General features: G+C 33.1%; 1 protein-coding gene across 2 annotated transcripts in view; it reads right to left on the bottom strand.

Moving 5' to 3' along the window:
- Positions 1–2,039: 2,039 nt before the first annotated feature.
- The window catches only part of PTER (phosphotriesterase related), a 108,277-nt gene continuing 86,675 nt past the window's right edge, over positions 2,040–23,641 (bottom strand). For both annotated transcript variants that reach the window (XM_074192924.1, XM_074192925.1), the window contains exons 4-5: positions 16,710–16,850; positions 2,040–2,968 (exon numbers count right to left, since the gene is read on the bottom strand). In XM_074192924.1, the coding sequence (XP_074049025.1) occupies positions 2,758–2,968; positions 16,710–16,850 (352 nt within the window). In that variant the 3' untranslated portion in view covers positions 2,040–2,757. The remainder of the gene's footprint in view (positions 2,969–16,709; positions 16,851–23,641) is intronic.

The following is a 23,641-nucleotide window of genomic DNA, read 5'->3' as shown; positions in this document are numbered from 1 at the left end:
TTGGTTCTTGTGAATTTACCTGCTAATTATGATATCTGGAAGCCGCTTAAAGTGTGGTGATGGATGATTTTGTGCTGAAAGGAAAGGTTGAGGGAAAACATATTGTTTCTTTCCAAAGAAATTGTTTGCCTTGTATTTTTGTTATTTTTACACCTAAACCTAGAAATGATTCAGCTTTAAGCCTTAACCTGGAATGTTCTAGATTTTGGGGGAAGTAATTCTCAAGCTTTGTATTATTGTGTCCCATATTTAAATTTTTATTAATTTAGTTTCCCCTTCCCTCTAGTGATGATTTTTAGAAACAGATCTAGAATGTGACTTTGAATTGTTCTGTAAATGTGCTAAGAAACCTGTGTAAGTATCTCAGTGTTTAGATAGCTTCATAATTGTTCATCTTGTCAATATAAATATTGAGTCCTTCTAAAAAAAATTACACTTCCTTCAAAAGCAAAAGCATTTCTTCTTCAGTATAAAATGAGTTTGCAGTCCTCTTCCCCATCCCCACCCTTTTTACCCAGGGATGGAACAAATGATTATTGACAAACAAAGGCTTCATTTGAGCCACAGCATGAATTACCAAGGGGACAGTTTGTAATGCCTTCAAACCCTTACTACAAGTTTGTAGCCTGAGGTTATTTCAAAATTAACAGATAGACATATTATCAATACAACAAGATGTATATATTTTATACATAATATATATTATATATAATATGTACATTATATATAATGTATATATATATATTATAAAGTGACTTAGGCACAGTGGATATAGAATCTAGAGAACTACATTTTTAAAAAGCATACTATATATGACATTTGAATTATTTTGAATGTCAAAAATGAATGGAATCCCAAAATAACAGTTCTTAGTGAAAATGGTTTCTGTTAAGAATCAAAAGAGAGAATATTATTTTGCATAGGTTAAAGATGGCCTGGAGCACGTTTTCCTTCCCATTGGACCACTCCTCTCCCATTCAAACCAAGAGCTTATCCCAGAGTCTGTAGTAGACTATTAACATTAGGCTTGCAGTTGCAAAGTGGCTTCTCCTTCTGTGTTGATGTATTCTTTGTATTTGAGCCATCAATTTGTTCTTGTTTCAGAGGTGGACTGAAACTGACACTAATGTAGATTTTGAACGCAGTAAGAGGCCAAAATCCGGCCTTTCTGGTTAATACGTACCGCCAAAAGCCATCTCTTTAATCTACCGAGTGAAAGATATAAAGTACGCGTTGTCATACACTGAACTGTCAAACTTCTCCCATAATGATGAAAAATCTATTCCCTGCTATTTGCCTTTGAAGATTCTTTGACAAATAGCTTTCAGAAACAGAAATTTAAAAATATTTAACCCCTTGCTTCATTGCTGAAGGAACCGTACATGTCTTTTTTGGGGTTTTTTTTTTTTCCAAGAAACTCATGTGTTCCTTTGGTTTGTCCAAGTCTGTGGGTCATCGTCCTAGCTTGGCTCTGGTCATTTTCAGTGAACCTCTAAGATAGCCTAGCCAAGATCTCAAAAAGAGCAGTAATTGTTGTTTGTCAATATACTTATTTTTAATTTCTGTTTTCCCCAGTAACATGTCCCAGTCCGGTCAAATACCATAGTTTACCAGATGAAAAAGCATGAAGATACCCACCAAGTAGAATGATTTACCCTCTTTGATCTTGCTAATGATATTTCATAAAGAAAAAACATTAAATGGATTTCTCTTCCACTTAAGGGATATTTAGAATTGTGAATATGCATGTCTACTACAGAAGAAACTGGAAGCAAGGTTGGGGAAGCTCTGTGTATATCAACAAGAAAAGTAAAAACAAAGCAAAAGATTTGTTTTAGGAGCAAAGTACACCAAGGAGTTAATAAAAGGACTTCATTCCACAGGAAAAACGAAAAAATCCAACAGCTCAGAGCTGGGTACCAAGCTCTAAAAATCAAGACTGTCATTTCTAATAGATATGACCTTTTCTTCAGATAAATAAGCATTGCTTACCCCTGTTTAGGCCTAGAGAAAAATACTCAAATAAAGAGTACACAAAAGAAATGGGAAAACGTATAAGGCAAACATTTCTTTTATTTATTTATTTTTGCATCATATTTTACAAACCAATTAAATCGTGCCCTTTGTTATACATGTAACAATGATTCATTAAACTATATTATGTAATATATTTCATCTTTTATTGTATTTTTATAATTCAGAGCAAATATCTTGTGGCTCAAGCTGACACATGTCTGAAAGCATGACAAACAAAGTTAGAACAAAACAGATTTAACACTATCTTTTCAAAGGAAAAAATTCAAAAATCTCAAGTTCAGTTGCTACAGAAGCTCCTTTATAGTGCCATATTATTCATTAAGCATTAATTAAAGAACAGCAGGATAATTAGTAGGATCATCAATATTACAAGAAACCTGAAATTGCTCCAGAGGGGGGTAATTTAACTGGAAACAGTTTAAATTTTCTCAAGTAGTGCAGCTGATGAATCTTCAAAAGAGTCCAATTATTTAGTGGGTATAGCATTAAAATCACAGTTTGTGAACAGGTATTCTTAATTTTTTTAATAAAGAAAACTGATATTAGAGGTAGCAAGAGTCAGAGATATGGCAAACCTCTCATTATTCTAATAAAAAGAAAGATTATTAACTCCGCAGGAGTCTGGATAACTTCCCATAGATTTACCCCAGTCCCTCTCCCCAAACTGGCTTGGTTTCAAATAGTTGGATTTTCTCTGTGCAAGATTCAGAAATGATTTTACTATTTGAAAGTTAACCATTGTTTAGGGTTCTCTACTAGGATCTTCTCAATTGCATTCTCAGATATGCCTCTAATTAGCATCTTAGGAACGATATTGGTGAGGATATGTGAATAGCCATGGCCTCCGTATTTCATCAGCCGATGTTTAGTATGTATATCATGAGCAACCAGAAGTTTGTCTTCATAGCCTTCATCCACCAGTAGCCGTACCCTGCAAAATTGTTAGCATATTAATTGGCATTTGTCTAACATTTTATATTTTCCAGGTGCTTTATATTTTTATTCATGAATCTTATTTTGCTTATGGTAAAAGAATAGTGCCTACTTGCTGTTGCATGGGTAGGAAGAAACCTTTAATAAATATTTTGCAGTCAGGATGATTTTGCTGAATTCTGGGAAAGACAACATCTGGATTCAGGGCACATGAATCGATCACTCTTGTCTCAGATATTTATGGCATAATGTCCCAAAACCTGCCTGAGGGGTTGCCTCGAATAGGTGATACTGTCTTGAGTGACCACTTTAGCATACCACCAGTGATATTGTGATCTGGCTTTATATTCAGGTCACCTCTCTTCAAGGTCTGCTCCTTCCCAAATTTCAGCAATCTTTCTGTTCCCTGGTTCTTTCTTCTGCATTTAAAATCAATGCATGTTAAGAGATGTAAAGAATTAGACCATTCATGCTTCACATAAAGAAACAAAAGAAATATTTATTAAAGCAAAAATTGGATAGTATTATGAGAATGCTTTAAAGCAAATGGGACAAATAAATGAGTAGCTTTAAAAATGGAGGGCAGATCTATCTTTCCCTAGTGTGCACAGGGAGCCTGAGTATTGAACATTCTTTGAAGTCGATGAGAATTCTGATTTAGTGGTAGTCTTTGGGGGTCAGGCTAAATTGGCCCAGAAAAATTTATGATGTCTTCTCTCTGCCTCAACAAGATTTCTGAAATAATTAATAGGTTCTTTAATATTTTATAGATGGATGAATGAACAATAGCTTCCCAACTATATAGCTCTAAAAATGATCTGAGAGATTTTCTCTACTCCCCCCTCTCTCTTTTTTTGAATGGGTTGACCTCAGACAAATGCCAAGTGACCATATCTGGAGGTTGGACAATCTCAGCCATGGTTGAAAGAGTACATTTGATGGCAAAAGACATCAATTGGGAGACAATGGAGATTTGGTGAATATTTTGTGATTGCCCAGACAGCAAAAGTGAGCAATAGATAAGGAGCAACTTTATTTCAGGGTTAAGTTTACAAATGATCCCTTGATACCTTTAACTCTGGCTTTAGTTAATCTGGCACCTTAATCATATGTACCAGTCACTCAAGTACAAAGTAAGGTGTGGAGCACCATCACTAGTAATTCAAATAGATATGATCTGTGACCTCTGGGAATGTGGTTTAAAAGAGAAGTTAGTATGTGTAGGTAAAATTCTTCACTTACAGACTGACCAATGGGCAAATCCCAGTCTTAGAAAACCTGGAGGTCATACCTAGAAAAGTGACTGACAAGGCTTATATCCAGAGAATTTATCAGAGAATCTATCATAGGTTATAGCCAGTTGGGACCTTAGAGGTCACCTAGATGAACTCTCTCATTTACAGATGAGGAAACTGAGACACACAGAGGTTGTGACTAATCCAAGGTCACAAAGGTAGTAAGTGGTGGACCTGAAATTTGAACCTTTGGTTCCGAGTTCAGCTTCCTTTCCTTTGCAAAATGCAGTCAATATTACTTATCTCATATATGTTCTAGTTAACCTGTTGAAATCTTTTCCCAAGTAGCTAAGTCTTCCAGAAGTTCTGGGGAGAATATCCTTAAAAGAGCTTTATAAAAAATAAAAAGAGCATTTGGCCCTCCCTCTCTCTTTCTCTCTCAATCTACACACACACACACACACACACACACACACACACACACACACACACACACACACATATATGTATATATATATATATATATATATATATATACCCTATTCATGCCTAAATAAATAGGTCTTTCCCTTATTGATATATTAACATACATAACTATAACTCTATTCAGTGGCCAGTGTCTCAGTATAATTAATTAATAAAATAACTAAATAAACAATTGGGATTATGAAGTCCTATTCTTTTTTGCCTCAGGCTTTTTTGAGTCCCTCATTCTTCTGCCATGTCTTTTCTATTATCTGTGAAATGGGGGAAATAATGCTCTACTTTACAAGGCGGTTTTAAGGCTAGTTAATGATGGCAAAGTGACTTGGGTCACTCCTTGAAAGCTATAGAAATAACAAAATTGTGAAGTAAAAGAGAATATGGAAATATCTCATGTAAGGTGAGGTATTTTTCTAAATAGTTGCAGGGCTCAATTTATACTCAGACTGATTTATCAAGTCAAGATTCTAAAGACTGCTAATCTCAGGTGATATTTCCATGAGAAAGATACCAATGCAGCTTTCCAAGAACAACTGTTTTCCAATTGAAGACAGCAGACTGTCTTTTGTCACATAGCAAAAAAAGAACTTCTCACACTCTAGGCCATTTTGTGGAATGAACAGGCCTGGCAGAGATGTCACCAGGAGGGAGGGACTACTTCAAATGAGGCTAAAAAATTACAGTAATTATAGAGAGACAAATTAGTTGGTAATTTGCAAACAAATATTAGAGAGAGAGACTCCAAGTGTGAAAAGCCAGCGATATAATAAGATTTGAGAAATGGAGCATAAGATTGAAAACAGGTGTTAGGCATAGCACATTTCTGCTGTTGAAATCAGAGTCCAAGTCCACTGATGCCCAGGTTTTAAAATTAGTTAGGACCAGATTAATAACTGTGGATTAGTGATGAAATTCTGGAATTAAAGCAATAGAGGAATTTTAGATGGATGAATGAACAATAGCTTCTCAACTATATAGCTCCTAACTAATTTCAAAACCTGGGCATCAGGTTAACATGCCAAAACAAGTCATTCTAATGAGTTAACCAAGAGGTCCAATTGGAGAAGGCAGCCCAAAGCAGAGCTTCAATTTTTGTTAATTATAATAGGAAAATGTTGAATTCCTCAAAATATGTAGGGGCAATTTTTGCTGCATCACAGGTATATTTGAGTCGGTTTCCTTAACTTTTTGACTTCAGAACAAGAATATTTTTTGTTTGTTTTGGTTTTTACCAAGTTTAAGGTCTAAACCCATTGGCAATCATGGGGGAACTCTGGCTCATTTCCCATACCTCCAGATGGATTCCCTCTAGGAATCAATTTATATCCACACTGGAAGCTGTAAGGGTGTTTCCTCAAAGGTGTCACGATGAAGAGAATACCCACAGCTGCAAATGGACTTTGGGAAAATGGAAGCTCGTTGACAAGGAATTAATCATACTGAGAGTTGATGTCCAGGTCAACTTATGTACCTCAGGTCAGGACACTGGCAATCTTAGACTGTTCACATCATGGACTAAAAGTATTCAAGGTTGTAGAATATTTGAAAGAAATGTGTGTAGAAAAAAATGTTTATCCTGCCTGTTTGTGAATCCACAACCTGATAGATTTGACTGATTTGAAGTCATCAATTAAAAACCAAACAGCAGAAATAACTCAACACAAACTCAGTTAAGTGGGACGATTGATGTTTTATACTATCGATTTCACTAGTCAAGGCAAACAAACAATTTTCCTTGGAAGATAAAACCTATTTCTTGCTATAATATTGGGAGTGGGGGAGAATCTAGACGTTTTAGTTCATATCTACAAAATACCAACTGAATGGACAATGGAAAATTAAACTTTTCAGTTTGTGGTCTGTTCCCACCATAAAGAGCCATGATCCAGGGCAACAATTCAGCCCATGTGTGGTCCCTCCATGTTTCAATGCAATGGGAATTTCCTGCCTATAAAAAATGCCTACAGATCTGTGTAGTCCAATTGAAAAAAAGAGCAATACTGAGTGGACAGACTCATGGAAGTGATATTCCCCCTCCTCCTTCCCCCGAAGGAAGCACACTGGAAAAAAGTGGGGTTCAGAATCAGAGCTTCTGGCTGTCATTTAATACCTGCTAACCTCAATCAAGTCACTTTACTTTCAGAACCTCAGTTTCCTCATATGTAAAAAGATATTTTGACTAAATTGTCTTTAAATATCTAATAAGATATTCTAAGTGCAACCAACATGCATACTATATAGCCTTATTTCCTTTTTTGTCTCTATATTTAAGGCAGAAATATAAAAAGATTTTGGGCCCAGACACACCCACTCTCTTTTCCTTTTCATACTGAGGATGTTAGCAAGAACTAGATCTTCATTTACTCTTATGATAGTTTTGAAAACATGTTTTTTTTTAATTCAGCCTGGAGAATGTATGAATTTTCAGTCCATTCTCTTACTAGTTAATTATTATCTCTTATCTCAATGCCTTATTATCTCTTATCTTCCTATATCCAATATATTGCCAAGTCCTTTCCATTCTACATTTATAATGTCTCTCTTCTATGACTTCTTTGCTTTTTTTTTGAGATTGCCACCAATGTGATACAGTCCCATATCTCTTCATCTCTGGACTATTAGTAACAGTTTGCTGATTGGTCTTTCTGTCTCAATTATCAATCTCTCTCTCATCAATCTAGCCCAAATTCCCTTCAGTCTTCAAAATGATCTGCCCAAAGTCCTGGTCTGAATATGGCATTCCCTCTATTCCATAAACTTCGATAACTACCCATTACCTCCAACATCAGATGGAAAATCTTTTCATTTAGATTTTCAAGCCTTTCATAATCTGACCCTTCCTACCTTTCTTATATTGTGTATATTCTTCTCCCCAGTGACACTGGGTCTTCCTTGTACCAGACACTCCATTTCAAACCATGCATTTTTATTGGCTGTTCCAGTAGGCTTTTAGAGGGTTTCCCTCCTTATCACTAGGTCCAGGTTTCTTTGACTTCTTTACAGTCTCAGCTAAAATCTCACTTTCTTCAAGAAATCTTTCCCCAAACTTCTTAACATTAATGCTTTCCTTCTGAGATCTACTTCAACTTATCCTGAATGTATCTTATTTGTATATGATTCCTGTGTTACTCCTCCCATTAGACTGTAAGTTTCTTAAGGATGAGAACTATTTTTTGTCTTTCTTTAAATACTAACACTTTGAACTGACCTTAATACAATCCGGAAGATGTTGTTTGAAACATGTCTTATAGGAAGGGAGAATATCAGTTTAGCTGGACTTTAGAGAACAGAATGGAGAGTAATACACAATAAGGATGGAAATATAAATTAGGGCCAGGTGGCAGGGTGTAAAAGTCAATCAGAATAATTTATATTTTTTTTGTAGAAGTGAAGGGAACCATTGAAATTCATTGAATATAGGAGTCAAATGGACAGATTGTCACTTAATGAATATAATTTGACATTTGCATTGAGTAGGAAGAGACCTAAGGTAAGGAAACTAATCAGAAGGTGAGCAGTAATAAGATACTAAATTGATTGGTGTTTATGTGAGTAAAGAGGAAAGGCTCAGATGCAAGAGATGACAGTGGTGGAAACAGTAATATTTGCCAAATGACAGTAAGTGTGCAGAGAAGGACTTTGTTTTAACTATGGTACAGACCTGGGAAATTAGAAAAATAGTGGTGTCTTTCAGATAATAAAAACATTTTGAAGAATGGATTTTCTACTTTCAAGTAATAACTTACTTTCGAGGGCATTATTTAAAAAAAATGTTCACACATGGAGAAATAATTTAATCTGTTGATGTGGAGTCTTCTGTAGTCATCTTACCTTGGGGCTGTTGTTTTTATTTAATGTAAATGTTTAGTTTAGAGAGTTAAAGGCTTTGATAAGTACAAGTCTTGCCTTCATCACTCTCAAATATGATCCATCATTTTTCCTTAAAAATGACATAGTTCATTAAATGTCAATATTTGCTGTGAGGGTACACATCCAAGAAGTTTTGTTGCATTTAGGTAATTGGAAGGCCGTGTTGGTGATGAAGGTCATGAGTTGCACAAATCCGTAGTAAGTGAATCTTCCTGTAGTTGACTTGGAAGGAAAGCTGAGCCAATCCACAGTTGGTAACAGTGGAGCAGAAAAGAAGTGGGTACCTTTCAGAGATTTGGTGTTATTTGTTCATCTGAGACAGGACTCTTGAAATGATCAGGATTGGTTTGATGAAAATGATGGGGATATTCAGAAACTACTAAATAAAAAGTGAGAACCTCAAGAACCAGCAGAATAGTTTGTCCATTGCTAAGAAGGCAGCATTTAACTCCATCAAAAGGAAAATGTAAGCAAAGCTTACAGAGATGTAGGATTCTTGGCTCAGTAAGAAAGCAGATGAAATTCAGTTTTACTCTGAAAGTAACAATCCAAAGTGCTTTTCTGATGCCCTGATGGCTATTTGTGGGCCAAAGACCTTTGGTACATCTCAACAACTCAGTACTGAGGGAGTCATATTAATCAGTGATAAGAATACATTTGTGTAAAGTTCTCAACAGACTATCATCAACCAATGTTGAAGTTACTAATCCCATACCTCAGATTGAAGTCTATCTCTCTAGCAGAATTTCCAAATGAAGAACAGAATTTTTTTGAAAAAAATAATTTTGAACTTAAATGCAAAAACCCCCAAAAATACTTTTTTAAAAAAAAACATGCCATTTTCAAAACTGTCCTCCTTTTCTGTGTTTCCTTCTAAGTTTTATTTTCTTCTCTGCTGTGCATTTTTAATTTTTTCCCTCCCCTACAATTAGGCTACAATTAGGCACAAGTATATATAGACACATGTTTTCATATGTGTGTGTGTGTGTGTGTGTGTGTGTGTGTATAGTACAGAATGGTTTTAGAGGTATAAATATATACATACCTACATACATATATGATCACGTATTGTATACATATATATGGATATACATTTATAAAACCACACTTTTATTAACAGTTCTCTGGATGTGGATAGCATGTTCTTTCATAGGTCCTCTTTAGTTGATTTGAGGATTTATAATACTCAAAATTGCTCAGTTGTTCAGTTGTTCTTAGAACAATTTTGCTGTTCACTATGTTGAATTTTTCTTTTGGTTCTGCTCCTTCCACTCTTCATTATTTCATTCAAGTCTTTCTAGGTTTTTCTAAAATCAACTAGTTCATTATTTCTTATAAGATGGTGGTTATCACAATAATGTACTAAAACTTTTCCATCCATTTGATGGGCATCCCCTCAATTTCTAGTTCTTTGCCACCATAAAGAGAACTGCCATAAATATTTTAGAGCATATAAGTGCTTTTTCTTTTCCCCTAATTCCCTTGGCAAACAGAATAGTGATATTGCTTGGTCAAAGAGTTCACATAGTTTTATAACTCTTTGGGGAAAATTCCAGATTATGCCCCAAGGTGGTTGGATCAATTCACAATTCCACCAATAGTGAATTAGTGTCTCATTTATTCCACATCTACCCTAACATTTGTCATGTTCCCTTTCTATAATTTTTGCCAATCTGATAGGTCTAAAATGATATCTCAAAGTTGTTTGGATTTACAACCCTCTAATCAATAGTGATTTAGAGAAATTTTTCATATGACTATATATATATATACATGTATATATATATACACACACACACACACACACACACACACACATATATATATATATATATATATATATATATATGGTTTTTATTTGGCCATCGAAAAATTGTCTGTTCACATCCATTGGTCCATATCATATCATCAAATAAATTTGACAAAGTTCTTTATATATTTGAAAAATGGTCTTTATCTGAGAAACTATTTATGAAACCTCCCTATCTTCTATTTTCCTGCTAATCTTAGCTAAACTGGTTTTATTTGTACAAACCCTTTTTAGTTTAATATAGTCAAAATTATTCATTTCACAATGCTCTATCATTTATTCATAAATCATTCTTCTGTCTGTAAGTGTGATGAGTAATATGTTCTAACTTTTTCATAGTATCTTCTTTTTTTTTTTATAAATTCTTATACCCATTTTGACCTTATCTTGGAAAATGGTGCAAGATAATGATTTATGCCAAATTTCTCTCAGACAGCTTTCCAGGATTTGCCAATAAATTTTACCCAAAAATGAAATTTGTATTCCCTAAGTTTAAATATTTACATTTGTCAAACACGTGGTTACTATGACAATTTGCTGCTGAAGATTGCATGTCTACACTGTTCCACTGACCTACCTTTCTTTTCTTAGATAGTAACAGATAGTTTTAGGTTTGGTACAGCTAAACTTCCTTCTTTTACATTGCTTTTCATTAATTTCTTTGAAATTCTTGATGCTTTGTTCTTCCAAATGAATTTTGTTATTTTTTTTTTATTTTTTGGTCAATTCAATTGGAATGGCATTGAATGAATAGATGAGTTTAGGCAAATTTGTCATTTTTATTATACTGGCTCTGTCTACCTTTGAAAAATTATTATTTCTCCAATTATTTAATGCTGCCTTTATTGGCATGAAAAGTATTTTATAATTATGATCCTGCAGTTCTTGAATTTGTTTGGTAGATATACTCCCAGGTATTTTATGCTTTCTACAGTTATTTTCAATGGGATAATTTTCACTATCGCTTTTTGCAGGGTTTTGTTTGTAATATAAAGAAATGTTGATAATTAATGTGGATTTATTTTATATCCTGCCACCTTGCTAAAAATATTACTTGCTTCCATTAGAATTTTTAGTTGAATATTTAGGATTTTTCAAATATATCATTATATCAATCACAAAGAGATAGTTTTAATACCTCATTGTCCATTCTGATTCCTTCAATTTCTTCTCATATTGCAATTGTTAGAATTTTTAATACAATATTGGAAAAATATTGCTGGTAATCCTTGTTTCAATCCTGAAGTCTTCTAGTTTGTTCACATTAGAAATTACATTTTTTTGTTGATTTTAGGTAGATGTTTCTTATTATTTTGAGGAAACATCCCTTTATATCTATGTTTTCAAGTTTTTTTATATGATAAGTGTTGTATTTATCAAAAGTTTCTCTACATCTATTGCTAAACCATGATTTTTACTTTTCTTATTAATATATTCAGTTATAGCAATTATAATTTTTAATTTTAAATCATCCTTGAATTCCTAGTATAAATCCCAATTGATCACAGTGGATATACATCTTTGTAATATATTATCGCGATATGTTATTACAATCATATTGCAGTCTTCAAGCTAGAATATTTTACTTAGAATTTTTGCATTCATATTCATTAATGGAATTGGTTTATAATTTTCTTTCTCTGTTTTTGCTCTTCCTGGCTTAGTTATCAGGTCCATATTTGCTTCATAAAAGAAGTTTGATAGGATTCCTGCTTTGCCCATTATTTCAAATAATTTATTTAATATTGTAATTAGTTTATCTTTAAATATTTGGTAGAATTCACTTGTAAATACATCTGTACTGATGCTTTTTTCTTAGGAAACTCATTTACGGCTGGCTCAATTTCTTTTTTTTCTAAAATAGGCTTATTTAGATATTCTGTTTCCTCATGCTAATCTATGTGGTTTATATTTTTGTATATATTTTTTCATTTCACTAAAAATTTTGAAATTTACTGACCTATAAATGAACAAAAATAGCTCCTGCTTTGATTTTATCTTCATTAGTGACATTTTCACACTTTTCATTTGTAATTCTAGTGATTTAGTAGTCCCTCCTTTTAAAAATCAAGTTAACCAATGATTTGTCTATTGTATTGTTTTTATAATACTAACTCCTAACTTTATTAATTCAATAATTTTCTTACGTTCAATTTATTAACTCATCTTAAATTTTTAAGATTTTTTTAAATTGATATTTAATTAGAGATTTTAATTAGTTATTTTTCTTATTATTACTGTCTTCTCTTTATCTATTCTATTGATATAAATATTTAGAGATATACATTTTCCTCTGTTACTGCTTTTGCTGTATCCTATGGTTTTGATTTGTTGTCTCATTATTCTACTCATTAATGGCATTATCGATAGTTTCTATCAAAGAATTTCTCCTTTAACCCACTCATTTTTCAAGATTAGGTTAAATTTATTTTTAATTTGTGTTTCCTTTGTTCCTTAATAAATATAATTTTTACTGCATTGTGATCTGAAAAAGGATGCGTTTAATATTTTTTGGGGGGCATTTAATTATAAAGTTTTAATATCCTAATATATGTCAGTTTCTGTAAAGGCTCCATATATTTCTGAGAAAAATTTGTTTCCCCATTCAATTGTCTAAGCTTTCATATCTAGTTTATCTAAAAGTCTATTCACCTCTTTAATTTAATTATTTTTTTTGGTCAAAATTACCTAATTCTGAGAGGGGAAGGTTAAAAATCCCTTATTATTATAGCATTATTATACATTTTCATCTGTGGTTCATTAATATTTTTAAAAATTTAGTTGCTGTAGCATTTGATGCATATAGGTTTTATATTGATATTGTTGCATTTTCTATTGGTACCTTTTATCATAATGTGATTTCCCTGTTTATCTCTTTTAATTAAATCTATTTTAGCTTTAACTTTGTCTAAGCTCATGATTGCTATCCCTGGTTTTTTTTGCATTTGCTGAAGCATAGTAAATTCTACTCTAGCTGTTTATTTTTAACCTTGTATGTATCTCTCATTTTAAAATGTGTTTCTTGTAAAGAACACAGTGTTGGATTCTGATTTTTAATCTATTCTGCTGTTTCCATTTTTTGAATGATTCCATCTCATTCACATTCAGATTTATAATTACTAGTTGTGTATTTCCCTCCATCCTATTTTTCTTCTCTTAATTCGTTTTGCCCTATCCCTCTTCATATATCTGATTTACTTCTTCCCATCTCCTGAATCTTCACTCTTTTAAAGAATCCCTCTGTTATCCTCTACCCTTACCCTCCTATTTTTTATCTACCTATCCCTCCAAGAATCCCTCCTTTTCTTCTCCCCTCACCCTCCTATTTCTGTACATATTCTTCTAGAAGTCCCTCCCTTATCTTTTCCTGTAACTGTATTTCTTTATGAACTTATAAGCCTTTTATACCCTTCTAGATGTATGTTAGTGCTTATAAACCCTCTTAGGATGAGAATAAAGTTCTCTCCACTCTCACTTGCTTCCACTCTTAGTAGGCCTTCCATTCACACTTCGTATGAGATGTTTCTTCCATTTTACCTCTCCCTACCCACTTTAATTTTTTAGAATTATCCCATCATAATCAACACTAAGCCTTCTATATATGCTCTTTTAAAAAAATACATATTTATATAAGGCAATAGGGTTAAGTGACTTGCCCAAGGTCACACAGGTAGGTAAGTATTATGTGACTGAGGACAGATTTGAACTCAATACAGGTGCTATAGCCACTGTGTCACCTAGCTGCCCCTATATATGCTCTTTCATACTAACAAGTAATGGTAACATTTTTAAGAGAACAGATAACATATCTGTCTTTTTCCTATAAAAGAAGTAAACCGTTTGACCTTATTGAGTCCCTTATAATTGGTCTTTAATGTTTACTTTATTTTTCTCTTGGATCTTGTATGTCAAATTTTCTATTGATTTCTGATCTTTATGTCACAAAAACCTGAAAGTCTTTCAGTTCATTAAATATACATTTTTTCCATTCAGAATTATATTGAGTTTTGCTGAGCAAGTTGTATTTGTTTGCAAACCCAGCCTCCTTTTACTCTTCAAAATCTAATGTTCCGAGCCCTTCGGTCTTTTAATGTAGAAGTTGCAAGATCTTATATTGACTGTAGCTCCACAGTATTTAAATTGGTTTTCCTCCCTTGTTGCTTATAGTATTTCACCCTTAACCTGGGAGTTTGAAACTTGGCTATGAGTTTCCTTGGTCTAGGTGTTTTTCTCTTGGGATCTCTTTCAGGTGACAATTGATGGATTTTTTCTCTATTTCTAATTTTCCCTGTCATTCTATAACTTCAGGGCAATTTTTGCAATAATTTCTTATATTATAATTTTAAAACACCATAAATTTCAAAAGTCCAATAATTCTTATCATTGCTCATTGATCTCTAGAACAGTTGTTTTTCCAATGAAAGGTTTCACATTTTTCTTGCATTTTTTTATTCTTCTGATTTTGTTTTATTATTTCTTTTTCTTTTTGGTTTTTGCAAGGCAATGGGGTTAAGTGACTTGCCCAAAGTCACACAGCTAGGTGATTATTAAGTATCTGAGTTTGGATTTGAACTCAGGTCCTTCTGACTTCAGGGTCAGTACTCTATCCAATGCACCACCTAGCTGCCCCTGTTTTATTATTTCTAAGTGTTTTATAACACTATTAGCTTTCTCTTGCCATATTCGAATTTTTAAGGAGTTGTTTTCTTTCTTAAGTTTTTGAATTTCTTTTTCTTTTTTAAATTTTTAAAATTTATTTAAGGCAATGGGGTTAAAGAGACTTGCCCAAAGGCACACAGCTAGTATCAAGTGTTTGAAGATTTGAACTCAGATCCTCCTGACTCCAGGGCCAGTGCTCTATCCAACCAGCTGCACCCTAGATTTCTTTTTATCAATTGATTGACTTTCTTTTCATAATTTCTGGATTTTCTTAGATTGCTCTTCTTTTTTTCCCCTTGTATTGAACCTCTCTTATTTGGTTTCTAAAGTTCTTTTATAGCTCTTCCAAGAACTCTTTTTGGTTTTGTGATCTTTAAGCATTTTTCTTTGAGGTAGGAGTAACTTTTTTCATTTCACTACATTCTCTATCTTCATTGTTGTTTTCTATTTTTTCCTTCACTTACTCATTCTCTCTCTCTCTCTCTCTCTCTGTCTGTCTGTCTGTCTCTCTCATCTAGCTATTTTTTTTGACATTTTACAGTCAGGTTCTAGTACTGCAGTGCAGGGGGAAATGCCTTAAATATAAAATTTTTGTATTCTTGTTTTCTAAGCAGAGTTTGGGACCTACCTAGAGCATTATTCTCTGCCTCTGAGCCACAGCTTTATTCTTGCTCCCTGAGGTCCCTCCTGGAGTTGCAAATATCAGCTCTCCTCTGTGCCCTGGAGCCAGGGACTCTACTCTCCTACAAGTGTCCCTACACTTGTAGACCTTGCTCGTCAAGTGCGTGCTCTATCTTTCCTACGCTCACCTGCAGCTTGGGGCTGTGTATGGTCTGCACAAATGGGCCTGACCTTGTGATAGCAGAAGGTCCTTCAATCTTCCCCTACATAGCTGTCTGACCCTCCACACAAAGAAGCAGGACTTCCTTGAAGCTGAGGCTGCTCCCTGAGCTTCTTGTTTGTTGATTCAGTAGAGTCATCTGGGAGAGTTTAAATTTCAGTTGGGTCAAACCCCAGTCCTTGGAGGTCAAGTCTTACCTAAGGTTCTCTTGGGTTATTTTAGGAGGATGAGTTTAATTATTTCGGCCACTCTAAATACGCTTTGGGATGATGCTTTGTCTTGTTTGTGGGGGAAATTTGGGGAGCCCAGCATTTTCAGTCCTACTCTACCATTTTCCTAGAATCCTTTCCAAGAACAGGTTTTGAATGGTGGTCATGTAGTCAGATGCCTTCAGCACAGATGGAAATAGTATCAAGGTCAGCTCCTGCTATTATGGGAAATTATCTAATTTGAAAAGGCTACAAGCCAAGACAATTTTAATAAATAATTTTAGGAGAAGGGAGTCCAAACTTGTGATTTCATTGGTATGGGAAACAGTGTAAAATCCCCATCTACAAATGGAAATAAGCAATTCTCCTCTAAATTCTGGACTTAGTGATTTGAAATGAGAATGTAAGTAACTTGTGTCCAGTTACACAATCTGTAGGCTAGACCAAAGTCTTCCTGACTCCAATTCATAAAACATATTACCCTCTTATAAAGCACTAAAAAAAATTGTTCTTCTATATTAGTCGGTGGTTCAGTGTGCTTATTCTTTGATGAACTAGGATTCCGTAATGAGATGTACGTAATAACTAAAAGAGCTTAGCAAATGAGATAGTAGCAAGTGATTATACTTTACCTTTTGATTCGTTTGTTGTCATCAGGCATATCAATTTCTGGATGCAGCTGGTAGTGGAGCAGGATGGTTCCAAAGAGATCATACTCTAAGTAACATCCAAGTTGGGCAAATTCTAATAGTTCTTTTTTATCAAATATAGTCCTAAAGGCAATGGGACAGAAATGTTATTATTATCAAAACATTTTTTCACATAAGAAATTGGGCTAAATAGAATGTGAGATCGCTTTCAAAAATTCTACAAGCAACTGTGACAACTAAAAATTTCAGGCTATAGTTAATCAATAAGCATTTATTAAATATCTAAGGTAAAAACCAGCCTCTGCTCTCAAGGAGCTCACAATATAATGGGGAAGGTGATATAAAAACAACTTTGTGCAAAGAAGCTACATACAGGATAAATTGGGGGAAAATCACAAAAGGAAGGTATTAGAATTAAAAAAAAGATTAGGAAAGTGAGATTTTTAGCAGGAATCCAGTGAAGCCAGGAGGCAGACAGGAAGAGAGAGTTCTGAGTCATGTAATACAGCCAATGAAAATTTATGGAGTTGGGAGCTGGAGTGTCTTGTGAGAGGAACAATGAGGAAAGCAGTGTCAAACATGAAAACTGGAAAGGTGAGAGTGGGGCATGTTATGAAAGTCTTTCCTTGCCAAATGGGATTTTGAATTTGTTCCTGGTGGTGATAAAGAGCTATTGGTGTTATTATAGAATAGAGATTAGTTGTCTGTTTTAGGAAGATCACTTTGGCTGGACTGAAATGGGGACAGACTAGAGTATATAAGCTATGTGAAGTATATAAGCTATTGTGAAGATGGCCTGGATAGGACTTTGGTAGGATATTGAATATTGGAGGTTGAAAGAGAATGAGGAATGGAGGATGAAATCAAGAGTGTGAGCCTGGGTTACAGGAAAGATGCTCATTCCTTCAACATTCATAGGATTTTAGGTATTGAATCAAGTTTTAGACATATTTAGCTTTAGATGTGGATGGTACATCCAGTTCTGAGTGTCCAGTAAATGGTTGGAAGATGTGAGTCTGTAAGTTAGGTGAGATGATGGGCTGAGAAACTAAATCTGAGAATCAGCAGCATAAAGATGATAATGGAGATCTCTATGTGAAATAGTATAGAAGGGAAAAGAGAAAAGGGCCCAGGAGCAAAACTTTGGGGGACTTAGCAGACTTGACCTAGATGAAGATAGATGAGTAGCTCATAACTTGTGAGTCAGAGATATAGAAAGCATGACCATAGAGAAAAAAATTATTGATAAACATAATAAGAATTCATACCTTCAAATTGTTCTTTCCTGTATCAAATTGGGAAATATAGGAAACATATTTATTACAATATTTAAACACTTTACCTTGTTCAGCCATGCTTTCCATCTGCTCATGATTTTAATATTAATCATGGCAAGTTTTGATCATCTTTTGATATTTTTCCTCTTTGCATAATATGTCACCCATACTGGTCATGTATTTTCCACACTTTTTTTTTAGATTCCTTAACTTCCTTCACTTTTCAACTCCACCGTCAACTCTTACAAAAAGCCTTTTTTGATTCCCCTGGATGTCAATTCTCTCTCCTTCCTAAAAGTGACCTGTAGTTGTCTATTTAAATGTTTTATCATCCAATAGAACTTACAATTCTTGACAACAGGGATCAATTTACTTTTTTACTTTGTATTCCAAGATCCTAGCAGAGCATCTTACACAAAGTATGCAATTAATAATCATTTATTAAATAGAGAGAAAACAAATATGGGCAAAGCCCATGGAGGAGGAACAGGTAATAATCTAGATAGAAAAAGAATAGAGAAGGGAAAAATTTGAATGACATATAAACTTAAAAATTGAGTTTTGAATGTTAAAGGGCTAAATTTATCTATGGAATAGAAGGGTAGAAGACTGTATTAGAACATGACTCAACAATTTGTTGCTTACAAAGTACATACTTAAAACCTGTATATACACCCATGCATTCACACATATATACAGAAAATGAAAGGGAAAATACATTTGTTTTAGAAAAATTACAAGAGATATGATCAGTTCTGGATAAGTATAGAGTAAAATACATGAAAAAGCAACCCTAGCAAGGGAAATTACATTATGTTAATGACACCTGGGGCAAATGCATAAATTATCTGTGATATGATCAGTGTTGGAAAGTTTTAATATAGGAACTTCCTTCACTAATGCAGATCTTTATATCATATAACCTATTCTAACAATTCTTTTCCTTGCCTCTCTAAGAAGTACCTGTGATACCCAGCCTTCCATTTTTATGAAACTTTGTTTTCTTCTGGTTTTGTTTATAACAAGACTGCCAGGGTTGACAGAATTCATCTCCTTCAGCAATGTTCCCACTAAACGGTCATTGGAAAAGGATCTCACATTTACAGTACTATTAGTCAAATTGAAGTTTACTGATGTTCTAAAAGCTGTGTAGTTCTTTATACGCTCTGCTTGCTTTCCTGCCATTTCTTCAGGAGTTGCTGCATAGGACTGAGGTTATTTGAAATGTTTTCTTTGTTTCATGACTTAAAAACAGCCACCTTGCCTCCTCTTCTAAACATCCAGGTTACCAGCCTACTAGTAATGTACCTCTTTGTAATTTACTTAGGTTTCTCCTTAGGAAATAGCATCAGTTTGTTTCCAGATCCAAACCCCCAAAACTTTCCAATATGGTAGAGCTTATTTAGAATTTGCTCTAAATGGAACAATTTTCAAGAATCTAGAATCACTGGCAAACTATGGTGAGACATTGGAATATATCTCAAAAATTATTCATTATGACCAAGTTAAATGGATGCCATGGATGAACGTTAACTCAGTATAAGTAAAGCAATTAGAATATTTAATTATGTTAGCAATAAAAGCACACAAACTAAACAATGATAAAAAGGATGCAGAAGAATTGTCATAATTTCTTTAATTTTTGTGAAAATATTAACAAGTCTAGGAATAGAAAGGGCTTTCCTTAATATTATCAACAATGTATTTTGTCTAAAACAACTTTCTTTAAAACCAAGAGCTAGCATGGTTGAATAAATGAATAAATAAAACCATGGGTGAAGCAACGATGCTCTATCTCCACTATTATTTGACATGGTATAAGTAATACTAACTCTATCAATAAGAAAAAAAATTTGAGCAAATGAATTTTGATAGAGAGGAAACAGAATTAAAGTCACATGCAGTCAATATACTTACCCCCCCAATCAATGTAAAATATAACTGAGACAATTTAGCACAGTATCAAGCTAAAAACTAAATACATTAAATATCATATTTTCTTGATTTTACTAGCAAAAACCAAGAGGAGAAGATAGAAAATTCTAGTTAAAATACATATGCTTTGGATTTAGCCTATGAATACATACACACATACACACATAGACACATAGAGAAGAATGAGAGGGAAATAGACCTCATAGTATAATGGAAGCAGAGAAAGTGACTTCAAATTCTGATTCAGTCCCCTGGGCTTGTAAACTCATCTCTCTGTCTCTCTCTCTCTCTCTCTCTCTCTCTCTCTCTCTCTCTATATATATATATATATATATATATATATATATATATATATATATATCTTCTTTTTAAAAGCCCCCTTTTTTCATAAAGACCTACCTTTTCTCCTTTCCACTTTCATTCCTCTTTGAAAGCCCCTCATTGAGAAAGGAAGAAAAGCATTTCAAACATGTATAGTCAAACAAAACAAATTCTCACATTGGCCAAATCCCAGAACAAATATATATCAATCTGATCTCTGAGTTCAATACCTCTCTATTAGGAAGTAGGTGGCATGTTTCATCATGAGTTCTCTGAAATTGAAGTTGGCTATTTTGTTGATCAGAGTTCCTGTCATTCAAAGTTGATTTTTGCACTATTAATATTATATAAATTATTCTGTTCTGCTCACTTTTTCTGCATTAGTTCATACAACTCTTTCCGGGTTTCTCTGGAACTATTTCCTCCATCATTTCTACCATAACAGGTACAGCAATTTTCTTAATTGCTAGGCAATTCCACAGTTTCCAATTCTCTTCCACCACAAAAAATTCTGAAACAAAGCTTTATGTATGTGTGTATATCTATCTATCATCTCTATCTCTATCTCTATTTCTATCTCTATCTCCATATCTATCTCCATATCTATATATATCATCTATATCAATATCAATATCTATATCTATATCTGTCTATGTCTATGTCTAAGGATTAATATCATTAATTAATTAATCAATCAATTAATTAATTAGTATCATTAATTCATTATCATATATCATTAATATCATTAATTAATTAATAATAATAATTAATTAATATCATTGCTATAACAAGACTGCCATTAATATCATCTATATCTATATCTATCTATATCTATATCTATAACTATATCTATATCTATATCATCTATCTCTATCATATATCTGTATCTATATCTATATCATCTATATCTATCTCTATCTACCTCTATCTCTATCTATATCAATATCTCTATCTATATCATCTATATCTATCTATATCATCTATATCTATATCTATATCTATTTCTATTTCTATATCTATATCCATATCTATATCTATATCTATATCCATCTGTATCTTTATCTCTATCTCTATATCTCTATCTCTAACTCTATCTCTATGTCTATCTCTATATCATCTATCTCTATATCTCTATCTATCTCTATCTCTATCTATCTATCTCTATCTATCTCTATCTTTCTCTCTCTCTCTATCTCTATCTTTATAGAGATAGAGATATGGATCTTTTCAACATTTCTTTTATTTCTTTGAGATGCAGAACTAAGAACTAGTAGCACTAGTGCTGAGTTAAAGACATATAGGTACATATCTTTGAGGGCATAATTCCAATTTGTTTTCCAGAATGGTTTTGAACCAATTCACAGATCTACCAACATGCCATTAATATATCTTTTTCAACAAGTTTTCCATTATTTGTCATTTTCATTTTTAGTCATGTTTATTAATCTGATGTTTTGAGGTGAGAATTTCATAATTTTAAAAATTTGCATTTATCTAATTATTAATGATTTGGAGTATTTCTTACTTGAATTTCTTCTAAAAAAACCCTGAAAATTTGTATCCTATAACTATTTGACAGTTGTGTAATGGTAAATTTTAATCAATACTCTATCTTAGAAATGAGACTTCAGTTTCCCCCCACCTTTTGCTTGCTTTTCTTCTAATTTTACCTGCATTAGTTTTGTTTGAGCGAAATCTTTATAATTTCATAAAATCAAAATTGTACATTTTATCTTTTGTGATCCTTGTTATTTTGTTGGTCATGACCTCTTCCCCTATAGATCAATCAGGATTATCTTCCTTGTTTAATGTCATCCTTTATGTCTAAGTCACATACCCTTTTGGAACTTCTCTTGGTATATCTTGTTTAACACAGGTCTATACTAAATTTTGGCCATACTGTTCTCCAGTTTTCCCAAGAATTTTTGAGAATAGGGAATTGATGCCTATAGTATTAGGATCTTTGAGATTATCAAGCACTAGGTTCTAGAGTACTCATTTTTTTACCTTGAATATTTTTTAACTTGAATATTTTGTACCTAATTTATTCCACTGATCAGCTACTCTGTTTCTTACACAGTAGCAAGTGGCTTTGATAATTATTGCTTTATAGAATAATAATTTGATTTGAGGTTCTATTAAGCATCCTTCCTTCCTACTTTTGTCTCAGTGACTTCCTTGTGATTTATCATCTTTTGCTCCATCAGATAAATTCTGTTATTTTTTTCTAGCTTTACAGAGTAATCCTTTGGTAGTTTGTCCATCGAATAAGTAAATTAATTTATGTAAACTTTTAATTTTTCTTATATTGTCTTGGCTTGCCCTTGAGCAATTAATATATCTTCAATTATATGTATTTCTCTAAATTTTGTTTGGTAATTATGTTTGTATAATTCTTCTGTATGTCTTCACCAGTAAGATGTCCAAGTAATTTATGTTTTCTGTAGTTATTTTAGATGAAATTTATTTTTCTAGCTATTCTTGCTGGAATTTTTGGTAATATACAGTATAGCTTGTGATATATGAGTTTATTTTTATATTCTCTAGCTTTGATGAAGATGCTAATTGCTTTATGTTAATTTATCAGTTTATAGAGTTCTTGATAATTTTGTCCCTTGTTCCCTCAGTTTCTTTTTCTGGTCTTATTGTCATTGCTAGGATATCTAGAACTATGTTAAATAGATATGTTGATAATATACATCCTTACTTTACACCTAATTTTATTAGAAAAACCTCTAATGTATCCCTCATTGAGATAATACTGACTCTCGGTTTTTAGATAAGCTTTCATTTCAAATATTTTTCAGTAGTGTAAGACTTTTTGTTTCTTATTTGAGACTGTATTTGAGAATTTCTTGGCAAAGATACTGGAATAGTTTATCATTTCCTTTTCTAGTTCATTTTATAGATGACAAAATGAAACATGCAAAATTAAGGGAATTGCCTAGCATTATACAGTTAAGTGTTTGAAGCCAGAATTGAACTCAGGAAGAGGAGTCTTTCAGATTTCTGGTCCTACACTATTCACTGCAACCCCTTAGCTTTCTTGAGATAAGACAGGAAAGATTTGTTTTGTTCCAATGCTTTGTAGTGTTTTTTCTTTTTAAAATAGAATGGATGTCATTATGTATTGTCAAAAGCTTTTTAATTCATCTAATGATATGATTTTTGTTGCTTTATTAATATTATCAATAATGTTTATAGTTTTCCTAATATTAAAACAGCCCTGAATTCCTAGTATAAATTGAGTTTGCACACAGTGCATAAATTTGTGATATGTTACTATAGTCTCTTTGCAATCATAACACTGAAAAATTTTGCAATAATTTTCATTAGGTATATTAATCTATCATTTTGTTTCTGTTTTTTTTCTTCCTCATT

Source organism: Macrotis lagotis, chromosome 7 (assembly GCF_037893015.1).
Source record: "Macrotis lagotis isolate mMagLag1 chromosome 7, bilby.v1.9.chrom.fasta, whole genome shotgun sequence".
NCBI classification, from domain to species: domain Eukaryota; kingdom Metazoa; phylum Chordata; class Mammalia; order Peramelemorphia; family Peramelidae; genus Macrotis; species Macrotis lagotis.
Note: the sequence above shows the minus strand (reverse complement) of the source record. Positions and strands in the feature narration are given on the sequence as shown.